At 34.9% G+C, this 23354-nt stretch overlaps 1 protein-coding gene across 2 annotated transcripts; it reads right to left on the reverse strand.

Annotated features, from left to right (window-relative positions):
• Positions 1–385: 385 nt before the first annotated feature.
• Positions 386–23323, reverse strand: PPP1R2 (protein phosphatase 1 regulatory inhibitor subunit 2). Of its 2 annotated transcripts, XM_082458702.1 has the most exons (7): positions 22857–23278; positions 12934–13041; positions 10800–10877; positions 10157–10254; positions 4855–5022; positions 4268–4371; positions 386–2846 (listed from the first exon to the last, which is right to left on the reverse strand). In XM_082458702.1, exons 1-6 carry the CDS (start codon positions 22976–22978, stop codon positions 4316–4318), a joined length of 630 nt encoding a protein of 209 aa, XP_082314828.1. In that variant the 5' UTR covers positions 22979–23278; the 3' UTR covers positions 386–2846; positions 4268–4315. The 2 variants fall into 2 exon arrangements, with proteins under 2 accessions (XP_082314828.1, XP_082314829.1); XM_082458703.1 differs by lacking the exon at positions 4268–4371 and having other exon boundaries at positions 22857–23323.
• Between the last annotated feature and the right edge of the window lie 31 nt (positions 23324–23354).

A 23354-nucleotide genomic window follows, 5' to 3' on the forward strand; every position in this document is an offset into this window, starting at 1 on the left:
CCTAAAGCACACGATGTGTATCAATAATCCAAATGAAGTTTACTTGTAAGGTACAACTGCAAAAATGAGGGAATTTCTACATCTACAAAGGCATGGATAAAGAGTATGAAACTTAATTACATCCGGATTTGAATCCTGTCAACTGGCATGTATGAGACATTGAGACTGAACAATTTGACCAAGAGCATTTTCCTCACTTACAAAGTGCTGATAAGATACCTGTTCTGCGTGGTTGTTTTGAGGATTATATATTGGACACCTAGCACAATGCTGGGCAACTAAACTACTCTGCCACAGTGTAGTTCAAGACCCTCTCCTGGTATCCAGAACATTTAGCCAATGGAACACGACAGCTGGGTAAGAAAATAAAATCCACACACAATCGTCATATTACTGTATTTTATTACAATATGTTCGGTGTACTAATTTAAGAGGAAAAAATGTAAACAAAACGGAAGTCTAGGGAAAAATGGCACTTTGCTTTAATCTTCAGTTTAAAGTTATTTTTAACAATCCATTTATACCATTATATGTCTCAGATTTTAAAGAGCATCATTGCTGAATTTCAGACTGAAAAATAAACAGAAAACATGACATCAAAGGAGTTAAGCAGAGAAGAAATATTGATTAAAAAATTGAAAGTAAAATCTACTTTGGCTAGAACTGAACACTGACAGGTAACTTTCTCCAAAGGAAAATCTAACTTGAGTCATGAAGGTCCATTTTTTGTATAGTTCAATACTGTGTCAATTAGGAACTCATGATGATGAACAGTTTTACTCAGTCACATTTGACTACCTAAAATCCTACTGAGCATGCTATTTGTCATGTCTTATTCCTCTGACATAACTGTCTACTTCCTGAAACCAGAAATGTGAGTTTGCCTGTGATTTAAGTTTCAAGAAATAGTTTGCAGAAAACACCAAAAGGATCAGTTGTTAAAGGTCTTACCTTTTCTTCATTGTATAGCAGCTATTTCTACAAATAAAGAGCATGTGGATACTTTCTAAGAACTCGAAATGAGAAAACCAAAAACAGAGCTCTGTGTGCATGAACATATGTACACACATATGTATAAGCTTAAATAACCCCAAACAGGTTTAAACAGGTAAGAATACCTCAACATTCTAAATTCAGAAAGTAGAGATAAACATTGTTTATAAATCAGTAGTATTACTAGCTAATATGTTTTAATTAGAACACTATACCTGCAGTTCAAAAGTACTGATTGGATTCCATTAAAAAAAAAAAAGACATTCAAATTAATAGAAACATTCTTCTAACAGCAAAGAATTCTCCCGCTTCTTATTTATTTTGACATATTGATATTTCCATAAACTTGCAAGTGGAAGAAAAGCTGTTCAATAAAAGCCAATTCATACATACAGTATACAGAAATTATTTTAAAAGTCTGTTCATATAATGGATTCCTTTGGTACTAACAAAAAATTAAGATACAAATAATTGACTAGAAATGAAACCATCATTAAACTAAGATACACAGGAACTGCACTTCATTTCAGGGAAGAAGTCCAAATCTTACTGTGTTAGAAGAATAAAGTACATTTGTCATAGTATACATATTCCCGTAAAGCAGGAACTATTTAAGATTTTTAAATTTAAAAAGTGTTCAGATTTACTTCTGTCTATACATTCAGGAACTATCATCATATCACTGGTTACACACAATTCTCTCATCATGCAAAAAACCCCCCCCAAAACCTCAGTTAGTTGTTTTCTAAGGTCTAATTAAGTCAAACAATAAACTAATAATAGCACTTTAATTAGCAAGCTGTAAATCACAGAGGTGTAGAAATTCTGCAGTTGAATTGTATTTCCTGTCTATAGTACTGCTGCTATTCAATCTACTTTCTCCATGTATTAGAAGAACTAATAGGCATTGATAGTCAAAATAAGATTTTCATTGTTGCAGCAAATGACAATATGTGAGAAAAGGAAAAGTTCCTAATGTCACTACAATCTTTATGATCCTTTATAAAGGTAAAGGATTCTGTGCATATGCGTGGAAAGGAGTAAGAAACAAAGGTAGGAAGTTAAGACAAATAGATAAAGGGAATGCTGAGACTATATTAGAATTATATTTATTTAAAAAACTGATCTGAAGTCTGCCCATCGAGTGTACAAAAAAAAGTCAGAGCAGACGTTAGTGCAAGTTTAACCTGATAATTTATTTGTGGAAAAAGCTAGTTTTGATGAGAAAAAGTTTAATCCTTTCCTTGTAAACATAAAAGAAATTCAACAGGAATTTTAAAGGTAGTATACCAGAAAATGCAACAGTAACTCTTACAATTCTTTTCAATTAAACAGACAAGTTGAAGATGCATGTTAAAATACTTTTCAGACTGAATATTTATCAGCCTGTATGATCTGTTGTTCCAATTGGATTTTGATTTTTAAAAAACCTAACTTTTTATAAGAGCTATCACATCTAGAAGTGAAGAAAATAAATTAGATCCCTTCTCCCTCCCCAAAAGATATTAACTTCTAAAGCATAAAAAGCTATATATCTTATACAAATTAACCAGTGTTCTTACAAAAGTAATGTAGTTTTGGACTGATGACATTATGCTGTATTTGTGGTGAAGTACTAGGCACAAGAATATATGTATCAATTAGGCATTTTCAGTCTATTTAGTCTCTAAAGTTATTTAATTCTTGGCAATATATAATAACTGGTACGTATTTTGGTACTTAAGTCATGAATTGTAGAGAACAAGAAGCAGTATGTTATAGTAACAGGGTTTGTATCTGACAATTACTGTGCTGAAAGAATCCCTTCTATGAGCTCTGTGATTTGTTTTGCAGTTGGTCACATGTAGTAGATCCTGCAATGATAAAAGAAAAAACAGCAACATAATTTGTTTGTTGAGTATTGCCAAACTTGGAACTACCTGAGCTAAAGTTTCCTTCCACTGCTACGTATGATAAACAAATAGAAATATCTAAAAAACAAGATATATTTCATGCAGACTGATCAGTATGATATGAAAGAATCTGTATACCCCGTAAATAATATAAAGAGCAGAACAGGTGTATCTGTTTAAGTGACAGGACAAACAGGTTTCAGGTTGAACACTTTTGTGAATAAATCACAGGTGGACAGCTAAGAGTTTATTACAACTCAAACACCCAGAACTATAAAAGATTTGTGTTTATGACATAAAAATGATAAAAAATTTCCTGAGAGTCTAAACATGCCACATTTCTTTTTATAAAAACAGTAATAAAACAGGTGGGGATGGGCAGGAGTGTAGAAGAGGGGGAAAAGAAGGAAAATGATAAAAAAGTAATGGGTGCCATAGATCCTTGGAGATTTTAAAAGCTGGTAAAATTTTTTTAAGGGCCCAAGAACAGAAAATAAATAATGAACTTTCTTCTCTATGCCTTATTATGTAGTCTTTTCTATCTTTGTGGACATTATTGAAGCGAAGCAGTATATACTCCTATGTAAGGAGTACTTCATCTCCACTGAAGAAAAATCAGCGTTAATACAAATTTTAATCATCTATTCCACTTAAATGAAAAAAATGTATTTATGCGTTAAATCTGTGAAATCCAATGTTTTAGAAGCAGAGACAGACAAAAGGTCAGATTTATTTTTCAAAAGCTGTGGCTTAAAAAACAAATCCCTTTAATATTTGGCATAGTGGTGCTGGTACAAATTTCCATTGGCAAATGAAGGGTATTCCCAATGCTTTGTTAGAGTCACTACAAATGGATACTGAAAGCCTGAGAAGAAACTGATGAAAAGTTATAACCCAGAAACATCTGTATTGAATACATAAAAAGAAATCACCAAGATATAGGTAACAGGGAAACAAAGACCAACTAGGAGATAGGTCACCTAAAAATGGATAATAAATTTAAAGAGAGAGAAGAGAGAGACATACAACAATAATTACTCAAGATAAAGTTTGTTCAAGTTAAACAGACTATGGTGAATAAAATGGAAAGAAAACGCTGTATGAAACAAACTGAAACGCAAAAGCATAACATGGAATAACAAAAAAATACTGTCATCCTGCTATTATAATGAGCACAGTCATCAGGTTCTACCATAGAATCACTTATATTTCATATCTGCTCACCAAAACAATAATATAATAATTATTTACTTTCCTAAGACTTAATCATCCAAGGCACAACATATAAAAGTAAGTTACATCTCCACTCAAAAGCACCAGTTTGCAGCACAAAGAGTAGGTAGATGGGCACAAAATCTGTATTAATGGTATAGAAGATTCACCTTTGTTGAATGCCAGAATAACAGTTTATTAAAAATAAATAAATAAAATCAATTTCCTATGACTGATTGAGAGTTGGTAGGCTGCAGTGGCTGGTTGTCTGAGACTTAAAAACAAAACAAACAAAAATCAGCCAAATAATTTGTTGACCCAACAGTCAAAAGAATCAACACTGGAAAGACATGACATACTTTATGCCTGAAGGGACATTAAAACAAATCTTTCATGTTAAAAACATGTTTCTTTAAAAAGTTTAAACCTTAATTGACATTGTTAAGACAGACAAAATATGATCTGAACCATTAAAAACAAAAGTATAGCTTAATACGAAGACAAACATCATTGCTTAAAGCCAAGTAGACCAAACAACACAGACATATAACATAACATATGGTCTTAAATCAACTCTGAGCATAAAAACATTATTTTGAAACTGACCAACAGGGGTTGAAATTTTCTAAACTTTTGGCATAAAAAGTGAATTTTAGCAAAAATTTCTGAGGTTCTTCAAAGTTGCGAGCAAAATAAAGTATATTATTTAGGTACAAAGGATCACAAGTGTCTCAGTGATATTTTCAAAACACCTAACCTTGATTTGATTCTTCTGTATTCATGCTTTCTCCAGCTGCAGTCTCTGACATTTCTTCATCCTCCTCCTCATCATGTAGGTCTTTTGAAATTAATTGTCTAGCTAATTTAATATTCAGTCCTTCATTGTAGTGAAGCTTCCTTTTCATTTCAAACTGTCGCTTTTTTTCTACAAGATACAAAAAAATAGGCGTAGGAAGTCTTTAGCTCAAAGATTGGCAAACTACAGCCTGTGTCTATTTGGTAAGTAAAGTGTTACTGGAACACAGTCACGCTCATTTGCTTTTGTAATGCTTAAGACTGCTTTTGTACTCAATGGCAGAGCTGAGTAGTTGCAATAGAGACCATACGGCCCTCAAAACCTAAAATATTTACTGTCTGGCCGTTTATAGAAAAAGTTTACCAACCTTTGCCTTAGATGCTTCAAGTACATCTTAATGGGAGACTAAGAGTAAGAGCCATTAGTAGTTATATTTGTGAAGGAAATTTAAAGATATAGGAAAATTCTCCAGATAGAGTTGAATGGGAAAAAAGGAAAACTATAATACCATATACATACTATGTACAAAGCCTGCGTGCATGCCCATGTGCACACACACACAAAATAAGACTTGGCAATTAACAGCCGTTAATTCTAGGTCAAGGAACCATGGGGTAATTTTCATGTCTTCAAGTTTTCTACTTTTATAATTCAGAAAAAATTCCTTTAAAAAATTCTTATTATCCATTAAGAAGTTGCCATGATTTAAAACATTGCTGGCTCTAGAGAGGGAGGGAGGGAGGGAAGAAGGGACGGGGGGAGGAAAAAAAAAACCAAACATTGCTGGCCTAAAAACATAACCTCATTCCCAGAGTAATTTTAAGAAAAATGTGTTATTAGGAAACGTAAAGTGATTCTAGACTATTCTTTATTTATAGTCTTCACCACAGAAACATAAAAATAGCTGTAAATCAACACAACTGACCATATTTTATCGATAGCACTTTAAAGATCAACTGTTTAAGAAATATTATAAGATTATAGAATTTCTTAGACCAGTAAATTGAAAAACAAAAAAGGAGTCGACATAAAATTGCCAACTGTTTATTTTGTCAAGAGCATTAAAACTCATTCACCATAGGTTTATTATGGTATTCATAAAAATATTTTAATGCCAAAAAGGCATAACAGAAATCTCTCAGAATAAGGCTATTCAAAGTACTTTCTCTATGTCCCCTAATTCCCTCTATCGAACCCGCATCCCCTGCAGTGGAAGCGCGGAGTCTTAACCACTGGACTGCCAGGGAAGTCCCTCCCTTTAAGTTTTTATCATCTATACTTATTTATGTTCTAAACACTGGCATTTACAGTTGTCACTACTGATCAATCACTTTTCAGCTTCTATTTGGGTTGGGAGAAGGAAAGTTCCGAGATCAACAGCCATATCATCATCCCATAAACATTTGTTGCTAACTACCAAGAAGATCTTGCCAGCCATCTTTCTTCTTCTCTAAGTTACTTCTGTGATTTGTTTTACTCTTTGAGAGTACCATATTGTAGAAGAAAGTAAAATTTTTAAGAAAATCAATAAAAGACCAAATCCTCATGACTAAATTTTTAGTGATGACTTTCAGATGATGTAAAAGCCAAGATTAAGAAACAACAAAAAATGATTCTAATTGCCTCCAATACCAGATACATTTACTAAAAAGGTAAGACTTTTTCTCAGTACAAAGTAACACATGTTCTTTTTCATGCAACTTAAAAAAACTTTTACAAAGTTTAAAAAAAAGCTAGAAACTTAAAAAAAAATCACTCAGTCTCCTCACTCAGAAATTATCATTAATATTTTATGACTCGACTTTTTTCTAAAAATGTATTTTTTATAAAAATGAATCATACCTTGCTGTATATGCTGTTTTCTCACTTACTATATAGTTAGAATGACCACGTCCCAGGAAGTCTCAGTTTATGCCTATTGTCTGATGGAGCTGTATTAGTGACCCTTTCACTCTTAAAATATTCCAGAGTTTAGACAATAAAGTATATGAAGATAGAGTAAAATTCTGCCACGTACATAGCAGATTTACATAATTTTTAAAAGGTTATAAAGTATTGAGTTATAATTTAATCCCCTATCTTGGTCAAAGGTTTCTGATTTCCCCCTTTGTATTTTCATTGTTTTTTATGATGTAATATACAGTTGACCCTTGAACAACGTGGGGGTTAGGAGTACCTACTCTCCTCACAGTTGAAATCCACATATAACTTTACAGTTCGCCCTTCATATTCGCAGTTCTGCATCTGTGGATTCAACCAACTGCAGATTGTGTAGTACTGTAGTAGGTATTTAGTATAAGTGGACCTGCACAGTTCAAACCCATGTTGCTCAAGGTTCAACTGCACATACATTTTGTGCATCTGTTCTATTATTTTCTCAACATTAGTTAGTGTTTTTTTAAACTGTGCCTTATAATCCTTTATTTAAGTCATAACCAGCATTTTAAAGAAATGAAACAAAACAGAATAAACTAGATAGAACATATCACATATAGTAAAGGTTAAGTAATGTTTTGTGAAATTTTAATTTTTATAATTTTATGTTTACATGTATACTGAGTGGCACTTGGTAAAAAATGTTTGAGAAACACTGAAATAAAGCCTGGGAAACTGAATTGCTAGAGCAAAGGGTGTCATTTTCTTTTAAAGCTTTTGGCTCTTATGTTGCCATACCGCTGTCCAGAAAAGCCAAACCATTTTTCACACCCACCAATTGTATATGAATAACTTATTTCTCCACATTCATACCAAAAGGGAAATTGTCATTCTTTTTAAGTTTGTTGATCTGAAAGGAAAGAAACGCACCACGACGCTGTTTTAATTTGTAGTTTCTTATTGCTAAGAGTTGATCTTACAGTATTTTTCTTTTGTCAATTATACTAATAGTCTAAGAAAATGATTTCTTTTTAATTCTAAGAGACATTAAACTTGGTTTTGCTTGTTATATATTTTAGTTTTGCAATACTCAAAATTTATTATAAATTTATGTATTCATTTTGTAGAAAGCTAACATAAGTGGTCTCAACCTTCTTTGAATATTAATTTTACTTATAATCTTTGTATGGCAGAGCAACATAATGCCAAAGAGTACAAAAATTTTCAGGTTTCAGGCCCAGCTCTAATAATAATCAACTATCCATGTGAACTTGACAAGTAAATTATCCTTTTTATACTTTCTTTTGCTATTTTTCAAAATAATGTAATGGAGAATATACCAATTATTTTAAGTTATTAAAAGTTAATATTTACTGAGTACTTACAATATGCCAGAATCAGTGCTAAGTATTTTAAATTCTTTATCTCATTTAATACTCAAAAATGACTAAATATTTTTATAACCCCCCATTTAGAAATGAGGAAACTGAGGGTCAGAGAAATTAAGCAAATTAGGTAAGTGACATACCTAGAGTAAAAACTTAGATCTATCTGACTCCATAGCCAATATTTTAATTGTTATGCTACTAGTTACAAGATAAAATTTTCTAAGAATTTCTTTAATAAACAAGGATGTTCAGACATGTAATTTATTTAAAAGCAATAAACACCTGTATCAGTAACTCTACTACTGGGAACTTGAACTTGTGAAACTGTAACTAGTAAAATGGTTCCCCCTGCTGGCTAACTCCTGGAACTACAATTTGAGGGAAAATCCCTTAATGAAACTGACAATAGAGGTTAATAAAAAATTCCCTGCTCTCAATAGATCACGTTTTCAGAGAATAAGGAATCAACAAACTCTAGGAACAATTTCTATCTGAAACCCCTTTCAAGGGTCTTTGGGGTATATTTTGGGAAAATAAGTCAGGAAGTCACTGAGGATAGAAGATAATATAATACAATTTGAGATTATGCTATATGTATAATTTCTTTCTTGTATAGTACTTAGGCTCAGACTATCATAGTTTTGTTCAATACACTACATTCTAAAGATGATAGGAGGGAAGAGCAAATTGTACCTTTAAAGTTACACATGACAAAGATCCTGACAGTTAACTACCAAATATTCAGAATCTTAGTTCTAAAGTTTCTAAACTTCTTTACAGTACAGGTAGTTTCTGCATTTCAAGTCTTCAAGTAAACAAACTACTCGATCTCTTTTTTCTTTTTTGTGAGGGTGTGTGTTTTTCTTGCATCTTTTTTCCTATACATAGGCTTGGTTTTCCCTTTTAAAAATAATTGAAGGGACTTCCCTGGTAGTGCAGTGGTTAAGAATCCGCCTGCCAATGCACGGGACATGGGTTCAATTCCTGGTCTGGGAAGATCCCACATGCCACGGAGCAACTAAGCCCGTGCGCCACAACTACTGAGCCTGTGCTCTCGAGCCCGTGAGCCACAACTACTGAGCCCGTGAGCCAGAACCGCTGAAGCGTGCGTGCCTAGAGGCCATGCTCCGCAACAAGAGAAGCCACTACAATGAGAAGCCCGCGCATTGCAACGAAGAGTAGCCCCCACTCGCCGCAACGAAGACCCAACGCAGTCAAATAAATAAATTAAATTAAAAATAAATAAATTATTAAAAAATAATTGAAAATAAACTATATAAGCAATTTTCAATTCTTGAGATTATACATTCACATCCTTCAAAATTATAAAAAGCAACAAAGTGAAATATCTTCCATCTTTCCTTACCTCCACAGATAAGAACTATTACTCGTAAAAACTGGAACACTGAATAGGTAGCAATGCCTTAACTGTGTATGTACTGTGTGGGCTACAAGAGCCTCTTTCATCCTTGTTGAGAGGGCTATCTTTATCTCCTTTCCTGTGACACTTCTGTTCTTTTTGTTCAATGGGACCTAACAAAAATCTTTATTCCAAGTCTGACCATCTTGATTCATTTGGTAAGCTTCACCACTGCCTTAATACAGAAAAAGCACAAGCAATTGAGAAATTAGCTCTTACTGCTATCCACTTTAAGATCATCCAAACACTCAATGACCCTAAATGCATTAATTTAATAAATATTTACTGAGCATCTACCTGGTATAGATGCTTGGTACAAAGAAAGGAACAAAAAGTACAAAGAAAGGAACACATGTTAACTCCTTTAAAGACAGTAATATTTTCTTGAAATGGGGGGGTGGGGGTGGAGCTGTTATACAATAAACCCACACAAGAAGAATCTGAATTATAAAAATGTTGCTCCCTAATCTCCCACCACCTACTTCCTAAAAAGGAAAACCATTTGACAGTCTTCTATATAATGGATATATCTTAGCAAAAATTATTAGCAATGCTAAAAGCAGGAAAAGAAAGAAACTACCTCGTTCTTCAGGTGAGAGGTCACTATCCTCATCTTCACTGCTTTCTTGTTCACGAACTCGACACTTTGGCTCCGAGCTTTCAGCAGCAGCAGTTAATCTATACAACAATCATTTACAAAGAAATCAATACTGTGATAGTCTTATATTAGTTGAGTGTCTTACTCAACTTTTGAGTCTCATAAAAACATCTAAAGATCATTAATATGCTAGCTATAACCTGATGAGGAACATAAAAAGCAAGAGAGTGGGACTGTATATAGAAACCAATAAACAAGAAGAGTGGAAGTTGACAAACCCATGAACAGCAAAGGAATAGAGCTTTTTTTCAGGAATTCAACTTATTTTGCCTTTCTCACTTCTATCTTTAAAACCCAGGTGGCAGGATATTAAAAAGCAAAAACAGAAAAACCTCCACTCAGGGAACTGACACAGGGAATCTGTGTACCAGCTTCTGGTTCTCATCTACATATCTTGATTTTAACCTAGAAATAAAACTATGTAAGTTGCTATGAAAAATCCAGATAAACTTATTTATTTAGCACATGCTTTTTATTTACACTTGTACAAGTAAAGTAAAATGCCTTTAACTCTGCAGAATTAAAAACAAATTGAGAAAAATGCTTTATAATCATCAATACTTACTTCCTAGCTAAGATATCTGGGGTCAGGGCTTCAGTGGTTTCTGAATCACTCAGTGCATCTTCATCATCACCTACCATACTAGGATGATAAGCACATTATAAATTAATACCTGAACTATAATTTTTCCAGCAGGAAAACAAGGTAGAGAAACATAATTCTATTGACTGAAAGTATCAATGTATTTACGGTTCTGCTGTTGTCTTTGAAGTTTAATTTTACATTGTTTCTATTTGATGCAAATATTTAAAAGTATAGCACCAATCAAGAAAAGCCTTCAAATAATTAAAAAAAAAAAAAAAAAAAACACATGCAAAAAAAACCCCACTGCAACCATGAAAACAAATACTGAAAACGCGAATCATCTGAAGGGGAAAAAAAAAACCACTTCAGTTAGTCCATCCAGTGGCAGGGAAAAAATAATGCAAAAGAACCCTATCCAGCTTTAGAATATGTATTTGTACATCAACCTGAAGATAAGACACAAATGATCTATGCAGACACAGGTTAGGTAAAATAACAAAATTAGATCCTAAGACCTAATTCAGGAAGTTTAAAAGCTATTTAGCTTTCCCAATTACTCTCTAATGAAAAATTTGCTCCCCACATAATTGTGAAAAATGGTTATCTTTATTATTTAAATATAAACAGTTTTAAAATAATGGCTACAGCTATTTATTTTTGAATCATGTTTGATCTTAATTTTTTTAGGATAGTTACTTCCAACCAACACAGATAAGGGATGTCCACTACCTTTATTGAAAAGGAAGAAAGCATTGACTTTGGCTTCTGGTACAATAAAAGTTTTAGGTTATGTTTTAAAGTATATACCTGTAATTAGGAGAAAAATAAGGATCACTTTCATAAATGATATGTCTACTTCTTCCCTCAAGCTTTATTAGTACTGAGTTTCAGTATCTGTACCTCCTATTTCACTATTTTTCTCCCCTTGTCACAATCATGTTAATTCTTTTATTTATTTATTTATTTATTTATTTATTATTTTTGGCTGTGTTGGGTCTTCTGTGTGAGTTGGGTTTCTGTACGAGGGCTTTCTCTAGTTGCGGCGAGTGGGGGCCACTCTTCATCACGGTTTGCGGGCCTCTCACTGTCGCGGCCTCTCTTGTTGTGGAGCACAAGCTCCAGACGCGCAGGCTCAGTAGCTGTGGCTCCCGGTCCTGCTGCTCCGTGGCATGTGGGATCTTCCCAGACCAGGGCTCGAACCCGTGTCCCCCGCATTGGCAGGCAGATTCTCAACCACTGCGCCACCAGGGAAGCCCCAATCATGTTATAATTCTTGTTTTTACTGTTTTTGCTATTATCAAGTTATCTCAACTTATCTTCCAAAGTTTCATCCATTGATTTAAAACAGAATTTCTTTAACTCTATTTTAATGGTAACTTCTGGATTTATGTTGTTTTACTTCAGTGACAAATACAAAGTATTTCAGTCCTGAAAATCTTTATTTTTTTCAATACAATCTAGGCATGATCTGAATTAGGTATTTCTAACTTATTTAGAATCTCATTATGTTTATTGGTGCCTTATTTTTGTCTTCATACTAACTACAGCCATACACTATTATTTTACAACTCATTAAAAAAATGATAATGAGTCATTTGAGTCTGGAAGACTCAGAACTAACAATTACAATGCAATTATATGAACTACAATATCATGTAAGTTCAAAAATAAGGACATGAAACAGTAGTAATGTCCACTTGTCTTTGCATGGGTTAAAAAAGAGTTACCATCTGTGAAGTTATCCTTTTCTGCAAAGAGAATGAATAAACCCCTGACACCTACTTAGGAAGCAAACAAGCCCAGCTCTCATCTTCCTTTACAAATAGATGACTTTAAGGAAGGCAAAAGTCACTTTGTATATATCATTAGCAGCTAGGGACCACTGAGGTGCAATGAATAAACATTTACTACTATAATTATAATGTAAAAAATGGATTCCATAAAGTTCCATATTACTTTTACTATTACACAGAAATATGCAGTTGGGTTATTAATTAGTGTTCCACTAACAAATATAAAAAAACAAAGATTCAAATCATCTGTTATCCAGAAGCTCATGTCAAATGCAAAATGGAAACAAGTCAAAAAAGGAATGCTGTGTACAAAACATTACCTATGGTAAGGAGTGCTAGGTTCATCTATTTTCATTAAACCATAGTCTTTGTCTGCTGGATGATATGTCGCCAGAATGTTCATTTCATCCCACTTCTGAGACTTTTTACTAAAAAAAGAAGAAAAAAAATTTTCCTCAATGTAGTAAAAGATACAAAATGTACATATCTAAAATTCACAAACATCCAAATCCCATATTGCAATTTCTATTTGACTGCTAACGTCTATTTTTACATCTACTTTCTTGGAACAGAAACTGACTTGGGTAAAAGCCGTAAGTAACTACAATAAAGTGTCAGTAAATATTTTACAGAATACTTGGTGCCCACATATTAAAAACACATTACAGTTGTCCCTTGGTATCCTTAGGGGATTGGTTCCAGGACCGACACGGATACCAAAATCCAAGGATGCTCAAATCTCTTCTATAACATGGCGTAATATTTGTATATAATCTCTGCACATCCTCCCGTATACTTTAGATCATTACTAGATTACTTATAATGCCTAATACAATGTAAATGCTATGCAAATAGTTGTAAATACAATATAATACAATGCAAATAGTTGCTGGCACATGGCAAATTCAAGTTTGGTTTTTGAAACTTTCTGGAAAATTTTTTTCCAGAATATGTTTGATCCATGATTGGTTGAATCTGAGGATGCAGAACCTGTGGATACGGAGGGGTAATCAGATTCTTCTCCAGGCATTCAAAAAACTAGTACATTATGACATGTTTAATCTTCACCTGGCCTATAGAATAACAGCAAAAGCTGGAATTTACACATTGCCTGATCTCAGTAGTTAAGGATTTTGGATCTACGATATCTTTTTAATAGTTTGATAAAAAACACAACAGGAATATTTTCCTTGGCCTAATTTTTTTTAGCGGTATCTATAACAATCAAAAGAATCATAACATAAAACTACAGCGAAAACCTCATTAAATTCAGATACCATTAATAAAGATTTAGATTGCACATAAAATTATACCTCAGTTTGTTTTTTTTTTATTTAGAAATATAACGATTTGCTGATAAATGGTTTCAGATCACCTGGAATAAATCTACTTAAGAAAACTAGAAATGCTTTGTAAATGCTTTATGAACATCCATTAGTGTCCATTCAACAAAATATTTGTACAGCTACTAAGGTGCTCAATAATTAAATGCCTTAATTACAAATCCTTATCTACTCATTAAAAAGGACATCAACAACCTCTCTGCCAGCCAACAATACTCTGTTACATATACAATTTGTGACTTGGTTATATACTTAAAAGTAAAACTACCTTAAAAAAAAAATCAATGTAGATTTTACACAGATTCAAATCATCCTTTCCATATTTGCTCAACATTGGTGAGGTTTTACTGCTGATATTTTCAATTTTCCTAAATCTACCAATACCTGGATCTTGAATTGCTCTTGAAGAAAGACATATTTAAAATTTTAATATCATATTCTCTTCTCCATGTTCTGAGTCACCTTAAAAATTACATGTGCCCACTCGTGGCAGTTGAGCCTGACTTTATGTTCTTCTGCTTTCTACCCTAAAAGGCCCACAGTGTCCCCATTTAAGGCTAATCACTTTTTTCCTTCATATTTTTATTGTGGTAGAATATACATAACATAAAATTCACCATTTTAACCATTTTTAAGTGTATAGTTCTGTGACATTAAGTACATTCACATTATTGTGTAACTATCACCATCACCCATCTCTAGAACTTTTTCATCTTCCCCAGCTGAAACTCCGTACCCACTGAACACTACCCCTCACCCCCGCCACAACAACCATTCCATTTTCTGTCTCTAAGACCACTCAAGGTACCTCTTAAAAATGGACTCATACTGTATTTGTCCTTTGTGGATGGCTTACCTCACTTAATGTCTGCATGGTTCATCTATGTGGTGGCATGTGTCAAAATTTTCTTCCTTTTTAAGGTTGAATAATATTCAATTGCAGACTAAGTACTATAACTACAACTTCCTTTTAAGCCTACTTACCCTTAGTTTTATCAAGAGGCAAAGGTTGGCCTAGATATATTCCACAGGTGACTGACACTACAACTCCCATTCCCCACCCCGCACCAAACAGAAGTTTCTTCACCATGAAAAAATCAAAATCTTAAGTTTATAAGAAGCTAAAAATTAATGGGTCGTTTATTTTTAAAGCACAGAAGTAACATTTCTTCTTTAAAGAACTGCTTTTTTATTCATTCAGCAAGGTACTCACCTGAATTTTCAACTAATCAAACTTAAATGTTGCTAGTGTGTGTATGTATATAACACTTGATTGAACTAGACTGTGTATATACATGTTGCTTTACAATAGTATTGATTTCTTTAGATGCCTAGTTTCTGACCATCAGAGTAATAGTTGGTCTTGTGGCGAAAGAAAACAACAGTAGCATACAACTGGGAGATAGATGTTTAAGGTTCAAGTTCCACTTACCCTTCATTAGTCCTGTTACTATAGGCAAGTCCAACAAACATTCTCTCTTGGGCTGTATTTACTCTACATGGAAATTATAAAAAATGGAATTTCTAGGATTTTTAAATCTAAAGTTTTGTTAAAAGTCCTGAAACCCTATCTCACTTAGCACTGTGAGAATGGCTTGCGATAAGGCATTCTGAAAAAATTCTTAAAAATTCTGAAAAAATTGCTTATGTACGAATGCCTTCTCCCACTGTCCCACAAGATTCAAAATTTAAATGATTTTGAAATATTTATGATCTGCTACAGAATGAGTTTTTCTAAAAAGCAGTTTTCTATTTGACTAAATCTACAGTTTCATATTTTTATTTTGCTAAATAGCTCTATTATCTACAAATTTCTGTAAATTTAGAAAGCAAATGATTTAGGTCTTCTCACGGTCATATTCTACATAAGGAAACTCACAGTGAAAAGAGATACACGTGAAAGATTTTAGACAGCAGAAATGATCAAGAAGCTTCTGATTAGAAGGATAATTAAAGACATATACAAATTTTATGAGAACTTGATTAATTTTGTGAAGAAAGCAATTCAATTAATAGACAAAGGGAGACCCATTATATGGTAACTCAATGTTCCCTCCTGATAGACAAGGCCTCTGAAATGATAAGCCAGAGTTAAGTCCGAGTCAGAAACACAAAAGCACAGGTAAAAGTTTCATAAAACCTGTATTAACACAGTCCAATTAAGATTCCCTATTAAAGATATTGTAAAAGATAACTAGCACATATCTATTTATATAAAGTTCAAGAGCACGCAAAAACTAAAGTGTATAGGGATGTATACTTACGGAATTACCATAAAAGTCAGGATAGTGATTATATTACAGGGGAGGAGGAGACTGTGATTGGAAAGGACAGGAGACATTTCTTTTCTTTCTCTTTTTTTTTTGTAAATATTTATTTATTTATTATTTATTTTGGCTGCACTGGATCTTAGTTGTGTCATGCATGAGGGATCTAGTTCCCAACCAGGGATCGAACCCGGGCCCCCTGCATTGGGAGCGTGGAGTCCCATCCACTGGGCCACCAGGGAAGTCCCAAGACAGGAGACATTTCTGAGATGATGGAAACATTCTTCTTCTTGACCAGGATGGCGGTTATAGGGGTGTTTGCTTTATAATTATTCCTTAAGCTTTAAAATTACATCTAATACACTTTTCTGTATGTGTATTAAATTACAATAAAATATTTAAAAAATAAACACATACAAAATGACTTTGTTAGCTGTGTCCTAATCTCAAAGTAAAACAAGCTACTTCCTAAGTGATGCTAACAATATTGAATTAAAATGACAATTTATCATCATTAGAAGAATGAAGATGGCCCTTTGAAGTTACAGAGGTACCCCCGAACACCCTGCAAATCTGTTCTGTGAGATAATGATAGAAGAAAAAGAACTGAATTGTAGGATATAAGAAGAAATGATTTTTTCTTGAAATTAAGGATAAAATTTAAGAATCACAATCCTAGTACCTTAACCCACTGACAATTTTGATTTCTGTATATTCTTTCCACTCTAACATATACGAAAAAATACCCAAGCTATTAGTATATATAAAAATATAGACAAAACAGTATATATAAAAATAGCTTCTATATCAGTATATGTATTTTATCATAAGCTGCTTGTATTTTCTAGCCTTTACCTTTTTAATATTACATGCATAATATTCAATAACAAACTATTTACCTAATATTAGATATTTAGATTGAATCCAATGTCTTCCTACTTAAAGTAAAGCAGAAATGAACATTTGTGCATATTGTATTCAATGACTTTTCAAGATAATTTGCTAGGACAAGCATATCTGGGTTAAATTTATCAAGAGCTTTGTAGTTCACTCTATGTTGCCATATAGTTTTTTGTTTTTTTTTAAAGAGAGGACTATTTGTAATGTCCCCAAATAACTGCCAAAACTTTGCCAGGACTGGGTATCTGTGTGTGTTTTTGCCACCTGAGAGGTATAAATTGATATTTAAACGCTGTTTTATGTTTCTCTGCTCATTACCTAATAAATAATATGAAAAAATGCTTATTTTACTTTCCTTGTGTGAATTGTTTACATCCTTTGCCTATTTACTGGAAACATTCTCATTAATTTGAGTGAGTTCTTTATATCTACATAAATGTAAAGAACTCATTGAAATTTATGAGAAGGTTTAAACCACATTATATATAACTCAAAGATATATATAAGATTTAAGCCATATTATATAGAACCACATTACATATAACCTAAATTTTTCCCATTCGCTTGCCATTTAGTTTACTATCTACTATAAACAGAATTAAAGTTTTGTATATCCAAAGCTTCACTCCACATCTTCACCACAATACTAAGAGAAAAAGAACCTTACAATTGTCAAGATCCAGAGAAGATATTATCTTGCAAAACCATGAACTTTCAATACAGGCATAAAACAACAGACTCCAAAGAATGCTGGAAATTCTTAGGAGGAAAGTAATGAAGTCGAAGAAACTGTCTGCAGAAGACACTGGATATGGAAATTAGCATCTCTTAAATTTTGGTAGACTTAACATCAGTTGAATAACAAAACCCAAGGAGTGAACTTGGTTTATTCCCAATAGTACCACAAACTGTTCGTGTGACCTTCTTTGGGTCATCATCTCCACTTACAAAAAATAGGCGCAGTACCACTTACACTGAAGATCTGCTGTGAGGGTGAAAGCACCTGCTAGTTTCAGCTCCCTCCTCCCTCTTGGGTGACTGGTTTTCTGGCAGCCTAAATCTGCACCAAAAAAAGTCACCAATTCTCACTTTCACTTTGATAGCTCATATGATGCCATCTCAAAGACCTACTCTTACTTCTTACTGCTTGTGACCTTCTCGTTTTTACAGTTTTAGCCGAGTTTGGCGTGGGAAGCAGGATTTTGCTTCAATGTGTTAAACTTTAACCCCACATTTCAAGAAATGGTTCTTTCTTAAATGAAGATTCAACTTCTGTAGGTTGACAAAGTACAAGCCTTTGAAACTTGAACAATTAAACTAAGACTTAACAATAAAAGCAATTAGTAAATAAAAGGTCACTTTTTGAAAACTTTACTCAGTGGGCCTTTGACCGTATTCCATATCCCTTTATAGGCAGAAAAAGACAAAGCTGAAGCATGCTTATATAAAATTATATTAAAGGAAATTAATTTAAGCACAATTTTTCCAAGCAGAATTTGCCTACATTACCTAAGACTACTACAGAATTTGAATTGAACACAGTGAATCCAAAGCATACTGTGTACAACAACCCCAAAAGTGGGGAAAATTAGATTTCTGTATTTCTAATAGAATAAGACCAACATTTGAGGGTGAGGTACTGGGTTAAACACTTTACATTTAGTAACTCATTTAATAATTAAACTAGGCAGGGATATAATGAATAACGCACTGTAAGTCACAGAGCTAGTAAGTAGCAAAGAGGATCTGAACCCAGGCAATCTGGCCCCATATTAATCACTAACCTTTAACACTTCTAATAAGATAGGCTTTAGTAACACAATATTATATTTTCAACAATTCCAAATGAACATTTTTCTCACTTTAATATTTCTGAAAACAGAATATATCTTAAAATGGATGGTATCTTATAATTGGCAGTATTTTTTTCTTTCTTGGTGCTACCTAAAATCATGGTACATCTTAGGATCAATGATGTCTTGTTTTTGATGAAACACATGTACTTACTCACTAGATCTGTTATGTCTGACCTTCATAGGTTGCTCACTATATTCAAAGTATCCAGAAAGAATGGGAATTCCACAATCATAGTGATGACAGTGGTGTTCTAATTAGTTGAGCAGAGTGCTGCAATATACTGACATTATCTATGCCTAATTATGTGGATTTACAGACTCTATCCAGTTTTAATTGAACTAACCCTCAAAAAGTGGTACCTGACAAATGGTACCTGAAGAAACCACTCACTGAAGATAACAGTACCAATGCAAAGTATAGAGAATAAGATAACACCACTGGGACATTAAAAAAAAAAAAAAAAAGGTTGGACAAGAACTGTATAAAAAAAATCCTAAAGACTACTTGAAATACGGCAGTATATAAATCTCACTTTAAGTATATACTGAATCTTGAGATATTATCTAATGGTAGTAGTATATGTATATAAATCATAAACAAACATATTTGAAACATATTTCAAGTTTTTCCTACTAAAATGATGCACAATCAAAAAGTTTAGAGACCACTGGAATAGCACAACTCATGACTTTAAAAAAAAATCCCTTAGTAACATCTCTTTATGTTAAATAAAATGTTCTGTTAAATTATACCCTCTCACAACTGATGGCATTGGGGTGGGGAGTGGTTTGTGCAGAAAAGGGAAACTATCACTGTACTTCACATGAAAATGGCACCAATAAAAGGTACGGTTATTCGTGGATTCTGTATTTGCAAATCTGACTACTTGCCAAAATTTATCTGTAACTCCAAAATCAATACTTGAGGAGATTTCTCTGTCTCTCTCAGACACCCATAGAGCAGGGAAAAATTTGAGTTGTCCGATGCACATGTTCCCAGCTGAGATTAAACCTTTTGCTTCAGCTCTCTTACTGTAAATGTGTCCTTTTTATCTATTTAGTACCATGTTTTTTGCTTTTTTGGTGAATTAGCTGTTCAAAACAGCTCCCAAAGATCGTGCTTAAGTGCTGTCCAATGCTCCTAAGCCCAAGAAGATTGTTATGTGTCTTATGGAGAAAGTATGTGTTAGATAAACTTCATTCAGGCATGAGTTATAGTGGTATTGGCCATGTGTTCAATGTTGATGAATCAACAATATGTATAAAATTAGGTGTCTTTAAACAGAATCAGAAATTTTAAAAGGTTATGGACTGATTGGTTGATGAAAATGTTGTGACCAGAGGCTTACAGGAACCTAAGTCCGTATTCCCCCTAGGACTAACAACAGTTCAGTATTAACTAACTCAGTGTTTGTGGTGACTTTATAGAATGTCACTACTGAGAACAGTGAGAACCGACTTAAATCCCAGGTCATTTTCACATTAATATGAGATTATTTTGCCTAATACTCTGGTTCCAACATTTGAAGTTAGACCATTACACTATACTTTTTAGTTTCTGAATTTTAAGTGCATTGTACTTGAAAGAGCTATTTATTTCGGTCCTTTATACATGAAAGGGAAAATACTGGTTGTACTTAAACATTACAAAAAGTTTGTTTCAAATGTGTTCACCTATACTTTGATTGTTTCTGTTCAAAGAGGCTCTCATAAAGTCACTAATATTGTTTGCATAAGCTGTGCCATAAATAATAATGTGTACTGTATTACCAATAGAATTAGTTTATTTGCTTTCCACTCAAATAACACTTATCATGAAAAAACCCATCCCCTTTTACTACTTAGAACCAAATATCATAAACCTCAATGAATTAGGGCTTGGTAGCTGCCTTTGAAGACAGGACCATAAACTCCTAATTTACACAATTCAAAGTCAACTGCCTTGCAAAAGGCCCCCTTTAAGTCAATCTGCCCTGTTAGCAGCTCCTAGAGAAGGAGCAGCCCTATGTAGGTGAGACAGTCTAGTATAGTGGCTTTCCAGGCAGAAGGACCTGGAAGTAAACCCCAGTCAATTATATAAAGAGGCTAACACACAGAGTGGGGCCACCAGAAATTACAGCAGACCAAAGTTGAGAATAAACAGAAGCAGCAGCGAAAGACAGAAGAAAATAATAAGCTACTTGGTAGCCAAACAAAAAGAAGCTCACACTGGAGAATAGGTAAATAACTTAAATGCCAGTGAGAACCACATTCTTGCTGCTGAACACCCTGAAATCATACAAGAGCCTTCCACAGTTTGTTTTGTTATTAAGACTATCTTGGTCTTCCTGTTATAGCTATGCTCTGGTAAGATTGTTTTCTTAATTCCATTACAACCCCCCCCTTCCCATATGAAGCGGCTTACCCCAAATAGAGGTTAGAAAATTGCATGTTGGAGAACGTAAGAGAGTCAAGCATCTAAAAGAGAGTGGGAGTAGGAGAGGTGCTAGACAAATTAAGGTCCTTTCCAACCCCCAAAGGCCATGATTCTGAGCTGTGATCCTACTTAATGTTTTCCTCAAGGTAACACAAATCCACATAAATTTACCATCACCAAACTGTAGTTCCTTTTATAGCCCTAAAATGATCCTTTTGAACAGGTGTGCCCTAGTTCCAATAGTCCAAGTTTTCGGGAACATCGTCATTTTAGCTTTGTGACTTCACAGATTTCAACAACTTTTCTTAGGCCTTATTTCCAGAATGTAGAGTCCTTATGTGTTTAGTATCTTAGAACACCCAAGCCCCCGAGGACTTCTAACCCAGTGTTATATTTTACACTATATATACGGTTTTGCACCCTTTTTTTTCCCCATTGAGGACCGCACCTTTGATATCTTTCTCTGCGCATTAACATCTATTTCATTCTTTTTAAAGGCTGGTCTGTTTTCCCATTATACTAATGTACCATAATTAATATTTCACCAGTCCTTCTTAATGGACCTTGGGTTGTTCCCAATTATTTACTATCACACACAATGCTATGGGTCAACATCTTTTCACATATGTATTTGTGAGTATGCAAAAGCAACTAAATTATCACGGGATCATTTTAAGTTGGTACTTTCTGAACTGTTCTGAGCTTACATATGTCTTTCAAGAGGAACAAAGACTAGAAAGCGCTCAAACTCTTGTTGCAGATGCAAAAATAATTAGCAATAAGTAGCTTTCCATTAAATATAGATCAGACTGGGAAAATTTCGGTTTCTTTTAATGCAGAGATAATGACAAACCAGGACCCAAGAGAGTGAATGTGGCATGATTCTTGTGATAATGTTCACCTAAAAAGGAACGACTATGGAAGAAGGGCAATTAGAAAAATGGAGAAATTATCTCTTTTTCGGAGGAGTCTCTTATTAGCTTGAGACTAGATCTTAAAGGGCTCCCAAGCCAAGAAAATACACTTTAATCATTGAATTTTAGACACTCGGATACGAGGTGAAGAAATAATAAACGCTTAACAGGTGAAGCTTTAACTTCAATTTGATTCTTTAACATTCCCAATTTCCAGAAGCTCAAAGATCATGGTGTATGTTTTAAAATTATTATATATGCGTATATACTTAAAAACAACCCCACACAACAAACGTCATAGCTCCTGTCTTCTTTATAATCACTCCACCCCTCAGCCTGGCCGGCGGAGGGAGACCCGAGCGGCACAAGGGCCGCATCTACGCAGCCGCCCCGCCCGCCCGCCCGCCGCGCTCGGGCTCGGGGTCCGGGGTCGGGCTGGGGCTCGGCAACAGTGCCGGGGAGCGGGGAGGGCGAGGCCGCCCAGGCGGGGAAGAAGGGGCTGGCCAGGCCGACCCGGGCGACGATGGCCGTCCCTCGCGGCTCTTACCTCAGCTCTTCGTCGACACTCCTGCCGGGCTGTTCGGCCGATGCCACCACAGAGGAAGTCGTAGAGCTCTTGTTCTTCAGGATCCCCTTGATGGGCCGGTGCGAGGCCGTCGAGGCCGCCATTGCCCGCCGCTCCGGCGGTCGGCTCAGCGTCGCTGCTTGGCGCCGGGTACAGGAAGGAAAGGGCTGGGCGCGAGCAGAGACTCGCCAGTCAGCCGCCAAGCCCGCCTGGGGCTGAAGCGGCCGCACCTGCTGTCGCGGAGACAGCCACCAGAGTCGTTGTCACGACACAACGACTCGGACGCTCTGGCGTCCAGCCGACGCCGCGTGGCTTGCGGTCCTTAGCGCGCCAGGCGGCCCTTACAGCACCCTAGGCCACCCGCACTTTAACCGCGGCCCGCGGAGAGAAGCCGGCCTAACACCGGAGCGACGCCGACGCCAAACCCAAGCGGGCCGGCCCTCTCGCGATATCTGGGGAGGGGCGGGGGCGGGGCGAGAA

The sequence above is a fragment of the Balaenoptera physalus genome, assembly GCF_965194825.1.
Source record: "Balaenoptera physalus genome assembly, chromosome: 4".
NCBI classification, from domain to species: Eukaryota; Metazoa; Chordata; class Mammalia; order Artiodactyla; family Balaenopteridae; genus Balaenoptera; species Balaenoptera physalus.